Genomic DNA, 15,515 nt, shown 5'->3' on the forward strand with positions numbered 1-15,515 from the left:
CCTGGTAAATGACTTCAGAAGTTGTATGCTGAAGTTCTATATGTGTATTCTGGTTATATATATTCTAAAGCAGGTATTCACTATAGTAAATATGAAAACATGCAGAAGTCTTTTATTAAAAAAGTTCAGGGGTTATCATCTAGCTTTTCATTATCTGGTTTTGTCTTATCTTAGAAGCAAATTGGGTATTTTATTTATAGACTAGCATAAAAATATTACAGTCTATGAAGAAATACATTAAAAAGTTGAAATCAGGGCGCCTGGGTGGCTCAGTTGGTTAAGCGACTGCCTTCGGCTCAGGTCATGGTCCTGGAGTCCCGGGATCGAGTCCCGCATCGGGCTTCCTGCTCAGCGGGGAGTCTGCTTCTCCCTCTGACCCTCCTCCCTCTCATATGCTCTCTCTCTCTCTCTCATTCTCGCTCTCTCAAATAAATAAATAAAAAAAAAAAAAAAAAAAAAAAAGTTGAAATCAGTTTCTAGTACAGCGATTTGTAGGTAGTATCTCCAAACTAATTTGTAGATTGTTCTAAAATGCTTAGAAGTAAAGTAATACTTTTTTAGAGAAATAATGCTATAAATGGCATTTCCCCTGGCAATATTAGCCCATGAAAGTTCATTTTGTCGGTAACATAGCATACAAGACCATAGTTCTCCAAAGAAAATAGCACTATTACTAATAAGTAATTAGGAAAACAGATTAGAGAAAGTATTTATCTTGCATCATGGTATTTAAGAAAAAGAAGAGATTTATATGAAAAGGAGATTAGCTGGAGTGGAAATAACATGAGATGAGAAGAGATGAGAACAGTGAAAGGCAGGAAGGGGATGATACTCACTGAAAAATGAGCTGAGTAAAGGGTGTTAATAAAATACTTTCCATCACATACTGTTCTGGGGGCCTGGTTGCTCTGGAATAAGTGGGTAAAGATGAGCTATTCCTGTACTTTTTTTTTTTTTTTTACATTTTAAAGGGGAAACTATCCGCTAAATAAGCCTTAAGAAAACAAAACCATAGCCTTTATAAAACCCAGGCAGTCCTTTACATTTATAACCATGGGTGGTAAATAATTTATATTTTTGTTATTACCAATAATAAAGACAGATCTGTAGACTAAAACTTTTTCTACATTGAGGTTTTTTTTTTTTTTTTACTTTGAATATATTGTCCCAGGCAAACAGTGTTGTTTTTTATATCATTCTTCAAAGATCTATTTACCCTTGAAGCATAGAATTAATACTATTTCAGCTTACCTAAACTGCCATGTAAAAACATTTCTATGGCAGAATTCATTCACTGATTGTTTGAGTACCTACTATGTGCCAGGCATTTTTCTTGGCACTGAACAAGAGACAAGAATCCTTGATATAATGGACTTTACATTCCAGTAGAGATTTATTTCAAGTTCCATTTGAAAAAAGGCCAAAAAGTCATCTGTCTTTATTACCTTTAAGTTGTCTTACTTTAGGCTAGGGGACCTTAACTAAGAGCAGCTGGGAAGCATTTATATCCAATATTCTAGGTAGTATCCAAAAAAATAAAAGAATGGGTAATAAGTTTATTAACCATTTTTAAGTAGGGCAAAAAAGGACAGCTTTTTAAGCAGAAAGGATGAGAGAGTTCTTACCCTTTCCCAACTGTTCAAGAAGGAGTCTTCTGATCATGAGAATGTTTGAACTATTCACATCTTTCATGGCGACTCTATTTTTAGGTTTCTTGTGTTACTGCTAAACTACCACATAACTTAGGTGCTGTATACAGTTTAGAAGAGGCAGTATAATAAGTTAAGTGAACATTCTGGATCCAGACTGCCTAGATTTAAATCCTTACTTCCTCTAATTAAGCTATGTGCTCTTGGGCAAGTTTCTTTTCTGTGCCACAGTTTTTTAAAATCTGTAAAGTAATGATGATAGTTAGCTAATGTGAGGATGAAATGAGTTAATTGGTAGTGCCTAGCACTTGCAAGTACTAAGTGACAGCTGTTATTATTTTCCATGCTTGACATATAGTTGATGTGAAAGTTGCTTTTCTAGATTTTTTTTTTGCCAAGCACCTTATTTTGTTTGGCAGGTTTATGCTTTCAAGACAATTTGATATAATGGAAATCTGAGTTCTAGCTTTGCATCATCCACTGGTTTGATATTTATTTGATCACTTGTTTGGAGGAGTGGGGGAGTTCAAATAAAATAATCTAATATTTTTACATAAAAGTATTTTATTTTTTTAAATAATTGAGCATGTTGAACCTTTGGTTGTTTTTGAGTACTCAGCTGGAACTTATTTTCTCTAGGTTTTTTTGTTTAATGGTAATCTGTGAAATGATACCAGCTTACCAGTAGCTATTAGTGATTCTCAAATTTTGAATTATTGGATGATTTACAGATGATTTCTGTGACGTGTGTGTGTTTAATTCTAAATATAATTTATTTGAAGAACATGCCAAAGAAAAGGTAGTTCCCTAAAATAACCTCTACCTTGGCTTTTCATGTCACTGAGAACCTGTTTCATAAAATTATTATAACAACCTCCTAGTAAAATTTGAATCAGATAAAATAGAAATACATTCTTTCCCTAGTTACAGCTTAACATGTATATGTGCACTTTTCATTAATTTAAAAATGTTATAAACTTCGCTAAAATTTGCTTTGTTTTTATGTCCTATTTCCTGGAAGACTAATCAGATTTTCGTTAGTTTTTCACTTCCTTCCAAAGGGCACCTTGTAGATAAGCATGTTGTAGACTCAAAATAAACGTTGTAGTCAGATTTTATTGGAGTTTAAGTCCTATAAAGATGGTTCTATTTAACTCCCACAGTTACTTGTGGTTTTTCCTGAACTTTTTCTTCTGCAGCAAAGTTCTATTTTCATTAACTACACACTATTTTAAAGTAGAAGATGGTGGTGAAAGATCAGTCTGTGTTACCTTTGGATTTTTTTTCTTTGTGAAAGCAATGGCAGTCTTGATTGTAACAGAAAACTATCTGGAATTTGGACTTGAAACAGGTAATCATTTTATATAAGTTTAAAAATCAGTTTTGCTTTATCAAGTGTTAATATTTTTTACTTCATTATTTAATTATGTTTTATATTTGATATGTTTTTAAAATTAGGTTTGAGATGTATATTCTGTAATGTTCTAAATAATTAACCTTTATTATTCTTAATCTTCCTTTTTTTTTTGTTTTAGCTAAACTTTTTGTTAGCTGCTTCTAAAAATGCTGCCCCCTCATTTTTTCCTTAGTTAAGTTTAAGTTTCTGCAATGCTGAAGTTTACTCACATAGATAAAGATGCAAATTTTGATGCAAATTTTATGCACACTTATGGAATGTACAGATATCAAAGGGATGTTTTCAAAGACTGTTCCTGCTAATAACCAAATTTTATTGCATTATGGCATACTAATTAGCACATGAAAGAGCCTAAGCTAGTCACTTCAAGATTTAAGATGTTCTGTTTCCTAACATTTTATTTCCAAAGAAAGATTCTGTATTAAGAATAATTTTTTTTTCCCTGCAGGGTTTACAAATTTTTCAGATAGTGCGATGCAGTTTCTTGAAAAGCAAGGTTTAGAATCTCAGTAAGTTTTTAAAAATACTAAGTATCACTTAAGTTTAAATTTTTTCATTTTTTTGTAAAAAAGCATTTACTGTAAGTGGCTTTGTGTTTTTAATCCTTGAAAAGAGTTCTTTAAGTAGGACTTTTAGAAATATCCTCACTCATAATTTTTACATATGTATAAAGTTAGTATGTTTGATGGAATTCTGATTTGGATTTGCTCTTATTTGATTTAATTCCTCTGCCACGAGAGATTAAATAACTTTATATCTGAGTCGTATATCAAATTCTATGTTGAATATGCAGTTGGGTTGTTACCAGTGTGGCTAGAGATGCCTGATTTAGTTTACAGTGCACCAAAATCCATTATAGATAATTGAGTAAGAGCAGTCTTTTTGTAAAAGTTTACTTAGTTTTTGTTACTACTATTATTGTGGTTTGTAAAGTAATTGATTAGAGGAAAGGAAATTCCTAGAAAGTTAAAGAACTTACTACCTTTTTTTTTTTTTTTTAAATTTTATTTAGGGGTCCTGTTTCAAAACTTACTTTCAAATTTTTCCTGGCTATTTTCTGTTCACTCATTGGGGCTTTTTTGACATTTCCTGGATTACGACTGGCTCAAATGCATCTGGATGCCCTGAATTTGGCAACAGAAAAAATTACACAGTAAGCGGAAAATGTACATAAGCACATGCAGATAAATATATGTTTTCCATCTTAATGAAGGTATATTATTGTAATGAAATAATAAATTATTGTATTGAAAATTAATAAATAACCATTTGATGTCACACTACTTCTTCTTCTATAAGCAGGTTTCTTTTATTCACTTCTAAAGTTTGAGTCCTGTGATTAAAAACATACATCAATTACTAAATTTCTTTTTTACTTGTTAAAAAAAGGAAATATCAGTATTTATGTTAATTCTTTTTAACTCAGAAGTCAGTGTTTATAATACTGTAGTATCATCTACAGCTGAACTAAGGATCTATGGTAATTCTCTTAAATTAGAACATTTTCATTAAAATATTTAAATTTTATGTAAATAATTTTAATTAAATAATTTAATTTTTTATTTAAAAGTGTTTTGAAAGTTAACTCTGTATACATAAGAAATGTATGTTTTTCCTAAATTACTGATCGGTTTATGAGACTCTTGTTAAAATAATACGTTATTTTATTTGGGGAGTGCTGATACTGTACAGTATTAAATATCATAGATTACTTTTAACTGCCAGTTTCTATTTTAGTTCTCAAATGGAGAAATCATATTTGAATCTCTACATATAGTTCAAAGCCCATTTACTATATTCTTTATGGTTGTTATAGATGTTTTTTGTTGATGTTAGACACCTTGGCAGAATGACAGGTTTATATCTTTCAATTCATATCCAGACCCAAATTTCCATCTTTCTTTATGTTTTACAGTAGAAGCCCAAGTTGAGAATATTCCATTGATATATGTATATATAATCTTTGAGTTTCTCTGATCATTTTTCTTAACATTTCTGCTCTTAAAACCCTGTATTTAATGATGCTGATTCTGTAGTCTTTTCACATTCTTATCTCTTACCTATGTCATTTTCCTTTATTTTAATTTTGAATCTTTTTTGTTTTTTCCTTAACCTCCATTTTTCTGCATATTTTATGTGTGTGTGTGTGCGCGCGCATGTATGTGTACATGCCCATGTGCGCACGCGTTTACCTATTCTCACCTCCCAGTACCCACTTCTTCATCCCTCTTTTTTCCCCTCCTTTTACTCAGCATGCTCTTGGCTACATCCTGCCTTTCTCCCAACATCCATCCATCTTTCTAATGGCTTCTTTTAAAACAAAACCTCGTTCTCCCCCTCCTCTCTACACACACACTTCAGAGTCCACTAAACCCAGTGTTAGGATTTAAATAAGCTGAAAGGGTGGGTGGAGGGGAGCCCTTCACCAGCTACTGAAACCGCTGTGGGCTGCTCCTTGATACTAGAGTGTTCCCTAGCAACACTGCATACCTAATACTGCTGCTTTCTTCCCCCACACCGGTGGTTTACCCAGGCTGGGGGATGAAAGGATCACTTTATAAAAACATTTAAAGCATTTAGTGGTGGTTTAGGATTGGGAGGGAGCACATCTTAGTTTCCTTTTCAGTAAAATGTAGCTTCTTTTTAAGATTTTTTCCCCTTTGGGGTTTGGAGCTTTATTTTCAGTTCATTGCAGCCCCTGGATGTATTGTAGCACTCTTGCCATGATACAGGAGTGTGGGCAACCTTGTTCTGGTGTGAGAATAGCATGACTGGCACAAAGAGCAGCATTCTCCTCAGCCCCATGGCCAGGCACTAGTACTTGTTTTAATGCCAGAGCTTAGAACCAAAGTTCCACCTTACCCTGTCAAGTGTTCTGACGCAGCCCTGTTTTCCTCACATAGATCACTGTCATTTTCACTGTAGTGAAGATTTTGAAATGTGTGTGTATGCATGTGTGTGTATTTAAAACCCTCCAGTTTAGCCCTTCACTGTGGTTGATCCTGAAAACAGGACATGGTAATAAAATAGAAGAATTTGTCTTTTTTCTGAAATAAGAACAGTCTTTACAGTCATCTGTCTTTGTAGGATACAAACTTGGGACAATAATTAACAATGAAATTATAACTCAGACCTAAAACCTTTTGGTGTATTAGGTATATTGCCTTTGTGGAGTGATGTAAATTTTCTTGGTATGTATAGGATAGGGAAATTCATAATACTGCGTGAAGAAATAAAAATATGTGAACCATTTATGATTCTAACAGTGTTATATTATGCCTTCTAGTATTATGGACCTTGCTAATCACTGACTCTTACTTGTAAATAATAAGGAGGCACTTTGTTTTGGCTTGCATTGAAAAAGTGTCAAAAGATGATGCCTCTATACTGAAAATCCATTGGATTCATTGACTGTATAAAGTTAGTCATTTAAGTACCTGTGTATTAAATCAGGGATATAGTAGGGGATAGTTAAAGAACACTAGGATAGAACCAAACAGATTTAGATTTTAGTGCTACATCTGCCTTTAACCTGTAATATTGCCATGAGCAAGTCATTTAACTTTCCTGAATCTAAATGTTCTCATTTGAGAAATTCAGATAATGAGGTAGTTTTGCAGGGGCTCAAATCAGTGTCAAGTGATAATGATAAATAGAAAATAATGATGACAGTGGTACCTTAATACAGAATACTGAAAATAAGTTTCTACCTTCATTTTGTAAGTTCCAAGTTTCTGTAGTTTATTAGTGTATTTTGTTCCTGGCTTTTTATATTTATTTCTTACATACTTTCAGAACATTACTTCATATCAACTTCTTGGCTCCTTTATTTATGGTTCTGCTCTGGGTAAAACCAATCACCAAAGACTACATTATGAACCCACCATTGGGTAAAGAAAGTGTCCCTTTGTAAGTATGGGTATTTGAGGGCTAATTTTGTTTCCTTATAGAATCAAAACTGTTTTCCGAAATGGTATATACTGTATTTTAAGTTTTTTAATGATAATATTAGGATACTGTATTTTTAAAACATTAATAGAAATGCTAAAAGATGTGTTCTAAAACTGAAGCTACAAATCATCATGTAACTTTTTTATGATCTTCATTAACGAATGTGAATGATTATTAATCCACATTAACAGTTATCTTGTGTACTTGTAAGTTTTTCTGCCTTCTCACTTAATGTCCAGTTGTTATCTGACATTTTTGTTTTTTGGGCCTATTTTTAAGATAGTTTCTTCAGTTCTTTTTTCCTTAACTGTGAAAATTACAGAGGATAAAATAAGTAGTATAAATGAAACTCATATTTAGCCCCTATAAGAGTTGTTAATATTTTCCATATTTGCTTCACCCTTTTTTGTTTTGTTTTTTTAATGAAGTAGTTTTTCAACTGAAGTAGAGATCTAACATTTTTACCCTTAAGTACATGAGTATGTACCTCTAAGAAATGACATTTTCCAACATAATATTATCATCATACCTATCACATTAAAAATAATGCCTTAACATTGTTATCTAATATTAGGTCATATTTCCCCTTTTAACAGAAGAAGATGGTAAGGAAACACAGAAACAATTTATTAAAAGGTACTGATAACTGTACTTATGATATATTAACTCATTAGCCTTGTGGAACTATGTTAGAGTAATAGAAAGATTCAGACAAAGCTGGTTCAAACCCCAGTTCTGATCTTCACTGAAACTGTCACTTGAAGGAGATTATTTAACTTCACTGAGCCTCTGTTTCCCCATCTGGAAAATGAAGATAATAGTATCTACCTCACAAAGTTATCACTGGAATTAAATGAAAGAATGCATGTAATGCAACCAGCTGGAAGTAAATGCTTAATCAATGTTTCTTTCACTGCTCTGCCTCATCAAAATTAAAGTAGAAAACCTTGACAAGTCATTGACTCCACAGTATACATTTTATATTATGTATTTCTTTTAGATCCTGGTACACATTTGTCTTAGAGTATGTAATCAGTGATGACCATGACTTTTTTTTTTTGAGTTAATCTTATTGAACTAGGGAAGTAGTCATTGAGGTTGTAATGTTTTTTCCCCCCACACAAGTAAGTCTTAATGGTAATTTTAACTTGACAGATTCACAATGTTTTTAAAAGTAATTTCACACATTATAGCCATCCTATATTAAGCGCCTGATATGTGCTAGAGTTTAGAATAGACAAGGAACATGGTATAGGTGTTACTTTCAAATTACTCACAGTGTTACCTTTTATCAAAGGAGAAACCATGGTCTTTTTTTTTTTTTTTTAATTTTATTATGTTACGGTAATCACCGGACATCAGAAATTACCTCTTCTTTCTAAAGTCCTTTAAGGAGCCCTCTCCAGTCAACTGAAAAAAACATCATAAGAGTATACCTTCTACCTGGAATCCTCATCTTAGTCTTGAGGAATTGCTCACAACTGAGCCAGCTCGAGCACATAGGTTAAATGACTTGTTGGAGAGGAATCTGAGACATCTGATTTCTCCATAATATATCAGAATTTCTGGTTTTCCTATGATCCCAATCAGGAAGTCAGCAGAGTGAGAGATCCTGTTCAAATATCTATATAATCAGACAAAACTCTAGGCATGGGTTGTTGACTTGATAGTTCCCCAGGCAGTCTTCTGTAGTTTCCTTCTTTCTCTTATTCTCCAGTTTAAGAGCACCCATCTTTTCTCTTCATTTCACAACCAGTTTTTTTTCCATGGAGGAGGGTAGATAGCGAAGAGGATCCCAGGTACTTCCTGCAGTTTTCTTGTAGATACATATCTGTTACTACTATACTTTCATGATATGTTTATCTGTCTAGGTCTGTTATACAAGTCAAATTATTATATATAGGTAAGCCTGTAGTATAAGTGGGATACTTTTGTTTTATATCTCCAACTGTAATTAAGTGTAGATATCCTATATTTTATGTGGTGAACACTGACACACATAACTAGCATGCTAATTTTGGTCTTTGAGAGCACCATGTCAACTTCTTGATCTGTAGAATGACAGAAGCTACATTCGATACTCTGCGACTCTGGTTAATAATCCTGCTGTGTGCTTTGCGGTTGGCCATGATGCGCAGTCACCTGCAAGCTTACTTAAACTTAGCCCAGAAATGTGTGGATCAGATGAAGAAAGAAGCAGGGCGAATAAGTACAGTTGAGCTACAGAAAATGGTAAGTTTCGTACTGTAGTCACAACGAAGACTAGCAAGCACTGTATTGTAAGAAAACAAAGCATTTAATTTACCTTAATAGTAATTTTATCCCACAGTACTCTTGCCATTAAATATATGGCATAATCTTAAATTGACAGATACTGAAGAGACCTCAATCTGATTTTGGTGCTAAGGGAAGAAAGAGTCTCAAGTCCTCTTCCTGCCTTAGTACTTGAAGTATCATACAGTTTGGGTTGCAATGCTGTGGTATATCTACTATTGCTAAATGGGACCCCCATTTGATTTGGAAGACATTACAATATGTTACTGTCTAGCCTTTAAGACTTATGGGGTAGGAAATACTAGTTCTAGTGGCTAAATTAATTCCGTGTAACATTATTCCAAGTATTTAAAGATGAAATGTAAATATTTAACTTAATGGGAATTCCAGAGAAGGAAAGGGCTAGGAATCCATCCACCATTATAGTTAACTGGATCTGTATAACCGGATCATGGTTTTTTTTATAGAAATTTGGTGTTGAGTGCTCTGTTTTTCACTTTCTTTCATAGTCAGGGTATTCATCAAGATTCAGACAGTTGGTTTTTTTTTTTTTTTTTTTTTTTTTTTAACATATTTTCGTTCTCTCTATGATAATTTTACCTCAAATTTTAGTGGTATGTGTTTATATAGAATGGGGACTTGATGTTTTTATTTATGAGGGTTTTATGACTCAGTCTGTTATTTTTATTTAGCTTGATGTTTTTGGTGTCTGTCTAGAGATCCTAGCATTTTGTTTTATATTTGAAATGTAAGTGAATATACCATTTAAATTTAAGGGATTATTTTCTCCAATTTATATTAACCACTTAAGAACTATTTTCAAGGAGTTTAATATTTCCACATTTAAAACTTATCTTCAGGGGTGCCTGGGTGGCTCAGTCATTAAGCGTCTGCCTTCGGCTCAGGTCATGATCCCAGGGTCCTGGGACCGAGCCCCGCATCGGGCTCCCTGCTCCGCGGGAAGCCTGCTTCTCCCTCTCCCACTGCCCTTGCTTGTGTTCTCTCTCTCGTTGTGTCTCTCTCTGTCAAATAAATAAATAAAATCTTTAAAAAACAAACAAAAAAAACTTATCTTTAAACTGAGCCTTTCTGAAGTCAGTTTGGGGGCATTTATAATGAAGTGCAAACTTAATAGCGTTTAGCTTCCTTCCCATGATGGGATTACTTATCTCTTAAGCAATTCATTTTGACAATTATATGAAAGTTTAATTCACTCATAATATGTCAGCCGTATTAGACACTTAAGAATGTTGTTGGTTGCAGGTGGCTCGAGTCTTTTATTACCTTTGTGTCATTGCCCTGCAGTATGTGGCACCTCTGGTAATGCTGCTTCACACAACTCTGCTTTTGAAAACACTAGGTAGGCTTGCCCTGGCAACTGGGAAATGTGTTGTTTTACTTTCTGCCTATAATTAATAATGCTTTTTGTTACCTACAAAGAAATATGCTTCTTAAAATTGTTTTCTTTAAAATTTTGACACGGGAAACTTTTAAAAGTTGATTCATCATCTTCAGATTCGTATAGTTTTATAATGTGCTTTACTTACAAGAATTGTTTGCTAAAGATTAATTCCCAGATTTACTGAGAAACTTGAATGAGCACTTAGTTACTTTGTGTTGTAAGGAGATGATGGAAGATTTTGTTAGTGCCTAACATTTCAGTTTTTATAAGGTAGTTGTATACTTACATGAATCCAGGATCCTTTAGTGAGTTCTGCTTTAGATATTGATAGGATAAAGATTTCTCAGCGGAAGAACAAAGTTCTCCTATAAGTCTGTTCACTAAACTATCAAGTTCCTGTGTGGTATTATTCGAGAACTATCCATTATTGTATTGATTATTTCCCTTTGCTTAGATCAGGCGGTCAGCCAGTGTGGGGGTTTAAGAAGCCCAAAGGAACTAAAAGTATTATTTGGGTGGGCTTCGTAGATACTATAGAGCTGATGATAGATGTAAATGGCCTTTAGGAATCTATGGAACATAAAGAAGTAGCTCAATTATAAATTATGTGACTCATATCCTATCCAACATAGGAAAATATACGATGAAAAACTTTCTGGAAGCTATTAATAGTCTCTCACATTGAAATCATAGATAGTTTCTGAGAAAGAAATTTATTCTGATATTCTAGAGGTAGAAAAGATTTCTAAGAAGTTACTGAGTTTGTCCCTGTCACTCCAGTAGAGGTAGTTGATTAATGTTTTATACAAGGAAAAAAATTTTTATTATTTTACCAGATTTTAGTGCAGTTAATTAAAAGTAAATTAGACTTTTAAGTGTACTTTTACTGGTAAGACCAGGTTGTAGTCTAATCAAAAGGTTATTTTACTTTATTTTCAACGTGAAATAATCTGTATGCCACTAAACTTCTTTTTCTTAATTTCAAGTATAAGTTAAAGATTTTTTTTTTTTTTTTAATTAGAGGTCTTGGAATTAGTTAGTCTTCAAGCTTTACTTTTGTCTTGAATTTTCTAGGTAATCATTCCTGGGGGATTTATCCAGAATCTATCTCTACCTTACCAGTGGATAATAGTCTACCCTCCAACTCTGTTTACTCTGAATTACCATCTGATGGGAAGATGAAGGTAACTGTTACACAAATAACAGTGGCACTGAGCAGCTTAAAAAATATTTTCACTCCTCTCCTTTTTCGAGGACTTCTGTCTTTTCTGACCTGGTGGATTGCTGCTTGTCTCTTTTCTACAAGCCTTTTTGGGCTTTTCTATCACCAGTATCTGACTGTGGCATGAATCTCAGTTAACAAAAAAGGATATCCAAGTCACACTTTGAATTGAAATATTTGTGCCCTTGAAGGGCTGTTGGAAACCAGAAGAAAGCAAATACAAAGGAAAGAAACATATCAGAATATCTTGTTTTAAATGCTTCCTCTGTGTTCTCAGGGTGAATCAATGGTATAATATTTAAAATTACAGAGTAGATTATTAACTGCTATACTGTGGCATTGGAATTTTAACTCCTTGTTTTAACTGATGTGAGAGGGCTATCTACAGGGGTAATACTTTTGATTACCTTGGTTTACAGAAACCTCTAGCAGTCTTTGAAACTTCTCAGATGACTCCAGTTATTGATTGATTGCTCTTAATGGTATAAAGGTACTGTCAATATTCCTAGTGGCTGCCTGTAGAACAATCTTCAGACTGAGCCATGCTTTCGGGGAGGGAAAGGAGCTAGAGTCACTTCTGTTGGTAATATATTAGTCACTCTTCAAACAACAATAGCAAAATCCAACAGAAAGGAAGAAATAGCTACTGTATATTACAGTAAAGAAAGCTGCATAGTAATTTTAAATTTAATGGAGATGTACATGCTTAATATCTACAAGTACTGCTGCTTGAGAGTAGCAAGAGTATTGTTTTAAAATGTATTCTATCCAACTTGAGGGATCTTTTAAAATGATTGGCTATATGAACATTTGCAATCTTGCTAATAGGCTTGGAACTCCCATATTTTATTTTATTCTGTGATCCTAAATACAGTTCTTTTAATAGTCTAAAGATATTTATCAATATTGATCAGACTTTAAAAAAATTACTTTAATCCTGCTGACTACCTGTATGTATTGTATATATATTATATATTAAATATATAATATATTGAGATTATAAAAGGTGAAAATACTGGATCCTTATAATATTTTAAGTTGCTGAATGTATATTAAATGTGATTGAGATGTGTTTGTATCTAGAAATTTTCTTTCTTTTTGGAATGAGATTAAAATACATTTTGAAAGTTCATCAGATCAAGCAATTTATTTGCATTGCCTATGTGTGAGACTGTTAAAATTTTAAAAATACTTGGGTGATTTCTCCCAAATTAAAATTCTTTTTCTGTCATTTTCAAACATCAGAACCTTTCCCACTAACCAAATCTACAGGAATAATTTAAACACATGTTAAATAGGATTTGTTTTAAGTATTAGTGTTTAGAATAAGAAATGTTAATATTTTCTTTTACAGAATGAAATTGAGGTAATTTGAACGATAAATTCATAGGAAATGAAAAAAAGTAAAAATTTTTTTGATGCTTTGTTTATGTAAAACCCAAAATTAAGAGTTTTCAGTTTTTAAGGTGAATGAATATAAGAGATAAATAAGGTTTGTTTTCTTTTCTAAACAAGTAGTAGAATTTATAGATAAACGTTCTTCCATAGAATGTTCTTGAGAGGCTGTATATTAGTGCTATTGTTTCAGTGCTATTGTCACTATTGAAAGCAATTTTGAAGGTCTTTTGGACTTACTTTTGAGGCTTGTGGTTCACATTCATTTGAATAATCGCAATACAGACAAGTTCCTGTCTTTTGGTATAGATTAAATATTTTGGAATTAGCTGACATGTTTAAATATGAGTAATAAGTGCTTAAGTTGGATAAAACTCTTCGGCTGATATGAATTGTTAATATAGCCTAATGATAGTTCATGTGTATTTCCAAAAGAAACATTCCAAATACATCTTGAGATAGCAGCATCCACTAAAATAAGTATCTTTTAACAAGATTATAGGAAAGTATGACATTTATTTTGTATGTGAACGTTCTCACATGTTGGACTTGAAAAGAACCTCACCTGATACTTAAAACCATTTTTATTAAAGAGCAACATTTTAAAAACTATAATTTATTATTTTGAGTTTCAAAGATTGTACTGTGGAGTAATCTGGTGGGTGGGGTGGGGTGGAGAGAAGGCTTAGAATTTATTATTGGATGAAGTAACATGCATTTCTAAAATACTCTTGATTCACTCTTTTTAGACTTGAATTCTCCCTAAGTATACTGTGAACTTGTGCAAACTGCACATTAACTTAAGTAATGGGTTTGATTTAGGTTCTTTTAGCCTTTCTAAACAAATTTGAAGAGAGTGATGGTTATAACTACTGGTTTATTTAAGCATCTTGTCTCTGTACACAAATTCTGTTCCTGAGTGTAAAGGGTTTATACTTTATGTAAACCAAATAACATTTTTTTAATAGAGATATAATTGAAGTATTTGTTTTAGGTGTACAACATAATTTATAAATATGTGTATATATATATGTGTGTGTGTGTGTGTATACACACATATATCCAAAATGATTCCTAATAATATTTTAATATTCTTAATTAGGCCAGTAGAATTCTTATATTTTTTAATATTGGGCTCTAGTCAATAGAAATGCTTCATAGGTCAGTTATTTTATATTTCTATTAAATTAACTAGGAATCCTTATAATCTTGCTTCCTTATGATTTGTGGAATTGCATTTGACAATTTGTTGATTCCTCCCCGCCCACCCCCTGCCCATTGCACTATAAAAATCAGAGCTGTATTCTCCCTTCTACCCCCATTGATATGTCTGAAATGAAAAGCATATAATTTTATCTTAATATCCGTATGCATTTTGATTATCTTTGGCATTTTCCCCAGAATTTCAATTGCTATGCATAAATGACCAACGCATCCAAGCAGAATGGGCTCATTGTCTTATTGTTTCTGATATAAATATCATTGGTAAAATAGTGACATTTCTTCTTGAGTTATGATTCAGAACAGATATTCATCCATTAATGGAATTGATAGGTCCAGGAAGCAATAAGTAGAATTCATTATGAAATCTATACTTGGAACTTCACTGGATAAATTTTATTCTTTCAAATGAAAGATTAAATTCTCAGTACTGAAAAGCATAGGGTCTCAACATTCTCTGAATTCAAACACACTTTCTGAGCCATCTCATAATTGAAAATGGTCTATCATGGTATATGGCTCTATTCACCAAAACAAAACTAAGTGATTTTTGAATGTGGATCATCCTGCATTTTCACAGACCTTTAGGTGACTTAAAGAATCAGATTTGAACACATTTATGATCCTAGACCATGAACCCAGTATCTCAGATATTTCTACAATATCTTTTAACTCCTACTTGTCTCATTATGTCTGTACCCTGGGTTCATAACTGAGCTGGTTATATGCCATGAAAACTCTGACATGGACGCTAAGGATGATCACAAAGCTAATGTCAACCTTTCTCTCCTTTAAAATGGTAAACATTTTGGGGCGCCTGGGTGGCTCAGTCGTTAAGCATCTGCCTTCAGCTCAGGTCATGATCCCAGAGTCTTGGAATTGAGCCCCGCATTGGTCTCCCTGCTCAGCGGGAAGCCTGCTTCTCCCTCTCCCACTCCCCCTGCTTGTGTTCCCTCTCTCGCTGTGTCTCTCTCTGTCAAATAA

The 15,515-nt window shown here is 33.1% G+C and overlaps 1 protein-coding gene across 5 annotated transcripts in view; it reads left to right on the plus strand.

The window, feature by feature from the left end:
* Window positions 1–14,299, plus strand: part of TMEM161B (transmembrane protein 161B) — a 69,210-nt gene extending 54,911 nt beyond the window's left edge. For 3 of the 5 annotated variants that reach the window (XM_032404032.1, XM_032404030.1, XM_032404033.1), the window contains 7 exons: window positions 2,849–3,000; window positions 3,515–3,575; window positions 4,079–4,219; window positions 6,862–6,975; window positions 9,075–9,249; window positions 10,555–10,651; window positions 11,768–12,854. In XM_032404032.1, coding sequence (XP_032259923.1) covers window positions 2,849–3,000; window positions 3,515–3,575; window positions 4,079–4,219; window positions 6,862–6,975; window positions 9,075–9,249; window positions 10,555–10,651; window positions 11,768–12,042 — 1,015 coding nt within the window. In that variant the 3' untranslated portion in view covers window positions 12,043–12,854. Of the gene's footprint in view, window positions 1–2,848; window positions 3,001–3,514; window positions 3,576–4,078; window positions 4,220–6,861; window positions 6,976–9,074; window positions 9,250–10,554; window positions 10,652–11,767 lie in introns of all 5 variants that reach the window. The other 2 variants (XM_032404029.1, XM_032404031.1) reach the window with 2 other exon arrangements.
* The last annotated feature ends 1,216 nt before the right edge of the window (window positions 14,300–15,515 follow it).

This window comes from Phoca vitulina, unplaced genomic scaffold (genome assembly GCF_004348235.1).
Source record: "Phoca vitulina isolate PV1807 unplaced genomic scaffold, GSC_HSeal_1.0 scaffold6, whole genome shotgun sequence".
NCBI lineage: Eukaryota > Metazoa > Chordata > Mammalia > Carnivora > Phocidae > Phoca > Phoca vitulina.